At 36.3% G+C, this 3341-nt stretch overlaps 1 protein-coding gene across 1 annotated transcript; it reads left to right on the top strand.

Annotated features, from left to right (window-relative positions):
• The first annotated feature begins 2329 nt into the window (after positions 1 to 2329).
• LOC118536358 (cytochrome c oxidase subunit NDUFA4) lies at positions 2330 to 2816 on the top strand. The gene has a single exon (XM_036093063.2). The coding sequence runs from the start codon at positions 2395 to 2397 to the stop codon at positions 2641 to 2643; it is 249 nt and encodes an 82-aa protein (XP_035948956.1). The 5' UTR covers positions 2330 to 2394; the 3' UTR covers positions 2644 to 2816.
• Positions 2817 to 3341: the final 525 nt, after the last annotated feature.

Raw genomic sequence — 3341 nt, 5'->3', positions numbered from 1 at the left:
GCCAACAGAAAAACATTCTTTTTTAAAAACTGAAAGCTATCTTGGTGACTGAGAAACCCCAAATGTACTGCTCACATCTCTGGTGTTTCAAATTATTTTGTGTGCCCTGCCCTAGACTTGGCAATGGTGGTAAAATGTCACAACAGCTAAATTGAAAGAGGAAGGAATTAAACACTGATGGTTTGAAAGGGAGTTCATTTTCCATTCTGCTATCAGAAAGTGGTCCAAATCTCCACACAGGACATGAAAAGCAAACCTATACTTGGAGACCCATCTTTCAGAGTTATGAAAACCCATTTCATATTTGTTGAAAGGAAAACGTTTGTGCATTTGGATGATAACTCCACGTAGAGGGAGAAGGCTGCCAGAACGCGTGTATAATTGCTTGGACTGCTAGGGGTTTTGTTCAGGGTCTTGAGACTGGTGATAGATGAGCCTAAAAGGAGTGCTTTAAATAAACCAAACGTCTTGGATTAGTGTCACTGGACTTAGAGCCCCCTGGGAAAGGCCTGTCTCCCGTGATTTCCAGTATACTCCACTTCCAATGAGCTGGAAATACCACAAGAAAACCGCTGTTCTCACGGTATTTTTGCCTTTTCCATTTCTGGTTTTAGCTAAGAAAAAAAAAAAAAATGGCATGTGTACATGACAGAACAATCAGAACACCAAATGTTTGATCTTTAAACTAAATAGAATTCACCGTAAGTTTCAAGTAAATCCAAATAAAATAACTTTGGACACATTCTCATAAGTTTCATTTAAACAGATATATGCCTACAAGTGAGCCAGATTTATTAAGCATTGACTATCCTGAAATTGTATTTCATATATATTAATTGAAGGCAAAATGGCAGAATAACTAAAATTGGTTAATGTCTCTAAATTTTTGTTTAGAGATATTTACTTAAACTACTTCCAAAATGTGCTGTAAATAAGTAAGCATATTTAAATAAATATTTGGATGTTTTTCTAAAAGAGATTGACTTTTGTCTATTTATAAACTTGTAGAAGGATTTAATTCCATGTTTTAGATTATGCTTCAATAAAACGCAGCAAATATTTATGAGTCACTAACTGTGTGCCAGGCACAGTGCTAATAGGTGGGAACCTACTTAAGGCACATTGACATATATGCTAATTGTTTTTAAATATGTGCAGTTAAGAATATTTAGATAAGGTAACCAAAGGAATCTGAAGAAAGAAGAGAAAGAAAAAAAAATACAATGCAAGTCATCAATAAGAGTGTTCTTTTCTTCAACAGTGTGCTTAATGTTTTTTCTATTATTAGTAGCAGAAAACAATGACTAAAAATTGAGTGAAAATTAGTGTGTTTTTTAATCCTACAAAATCATGATTTTTGCAGACAAGGTAATGTTTCAATTTACCTGTAAAAAAAAGACAGTGATTGCTGTTTAAATTTTCTGAGTAGTAAATGTTCACAAACCAATTAAGCACATCCTAGTATCAAGGTAATTAGAAATGTTATTATTCATATATGTACATAATAATAGATATGTTGATTAACTGAATCTATTAATTTTTGCATACATGCTATGTACATAATATGCAGATACCGTATAATGGTTAAGAGCTCAAAACGTGGAGTTGGTCAGTATATACGTGGGTCTGAATTTTTGTTCTTCCTCTTCATAGCTGTGTGGTTGTTATTGCTTAACATCTCTGTGCTGCAGAGTCCATATCTGTAAAATAAGAATTATAACAGTAACTACCTGATAAAGTTATTGAGAGAATGAAATAAGGATGCACATAAACTGTTCAACTGAATGCTGCATGCCTAGTGAGCATGCAGTAAACATCTGCTTTAATTAGTAGTAGTGATACTAAAAAGGTTAATGAGAAATGCACTTAATAAGCTACAAACTTTGAAGAAAATTGAGATTGGGGATAGTTAATGATGTTAACATAAATAAGTTTTATGAGACTAGAAATTGTAACAACTATGAGTAATGAAACCATGTGTATATTTCATAGTTGTCACTCAAACATATGATAGTACCTGAGTTTAATTGTTTAACACTGTACGCAGAGCATATTCAAATCCAGGAATTTCAATTATCTATCTCCAAAGAATATTTCTCTGCAATTATGTGAATATGTCTAAGAATAACTAACATGTAAGTGCAGTTTGACTACTATCTCTCTGTTTCTCTGTTGTGAGTTCTGTGAGCTGTGAATAGTGTGGTGATATTTGAGCTGCTACTAGAGTTTCTACTATAAGCATGGGGCAGCATTTCCAGTCTTCAAACAACCCCCACTGCTAGTGTAGTATTGGAAATATAGTGTTCCTGTTACTTAAGAACATTAGGAGAGACTTAGTGCCAGGCCTTGCACGTTTGGTTTTTTCCTTCTGGACGGGAGGCCTTTGCAGCAACCATGTTACGCCAGATCGTGGGTCAGGCCAAGAAGCATCCGAGCTTGATCCCCCTCTTCGTATTTATTGGGGCAGGAGGTACTGGAGCAGCGCTGTATGTCTTGCGCCTGGCATTGTTCAATCCAGATGTCAGTTGGGATAGGAAGAATAACCCAGAACCCTGGAACAAACTGGGTCCCAATGATCAATACAAGTTCTACTCAGTGAATGTAGATTACAGCAAACTGAAGAAAGAAGGTCCAGACTTCTAAATGAAATGTTTCACTATAAAGCTGCTTAGAATGAAGGTCTTCCAGAAGCCATCCACACAATTTTCCACTTATCCAGGAAATATTTCCCCTCTAAATGCACGAAATCATGTTGGTGTATTGTGTTGGGGTTTACACTGAATAATAAATATCTGAAACTTGAAAAAAAAAAAGAACATTAGGAGAACGTGGCTTTGCTTTAGAGAATCCATGACATCTCTATTAGAGAATTTTCCTCTTAGCTGGAGTAAATACTTCACTTGCCTCAAAGAGAAGTAGCAAGCTTATATCAAAACAACAGCCTTAACCCTAGGTATGCATTCAGATAGAGGGGGGAGGAAAATTAGCAGTTTTGGGGGGACTCCTGGATCCCACCACTGGTAGGAAGGAAAGTAGACTGTCTGCTTGAGAGTGCTTCTCAGTCTCATCTGAGCACTGCAAGTTAACTTCTCTGGAGACTTCCTCTATATGGTATAGGAAGAGAAGGAAGCTACACGTGCCCAGGGGAAATGAAAGAGGAGGAGGGTATCTTGGCTCCATCCTTCAGCCTGCCCCAGAGGCTGACTCAGTACTATAGTTGAGAGTCCTCTTTATAGTGGTAATCATTTCCCAATACATACACATATCAAACCATTATGTTGTATATCTGCAACTGATATGATGTTATATGTCAATTAAGTCTCAAAAAAAAAAAAAAGGGC

Source organism: Halichoerus grypus, chromosome 5 (genome assembly GCF_964656455.1).
Source record: "Halichoerus grypus chromosome 5, mHalGry1.hap1.1, whole genome shotgun sequence".
NCBI classification, from domain to species: Eukaryota; Metazoa; Chordata; class Mammalia; order Carnivora; family Phocidae; genus Halichoerus; species Halichoerus grypus.
The sequence above is the reverse complement of the archived record's forward strand: the minus strand, read 5'-3'. Positions and strand labels throughout refer to the sequence as shown.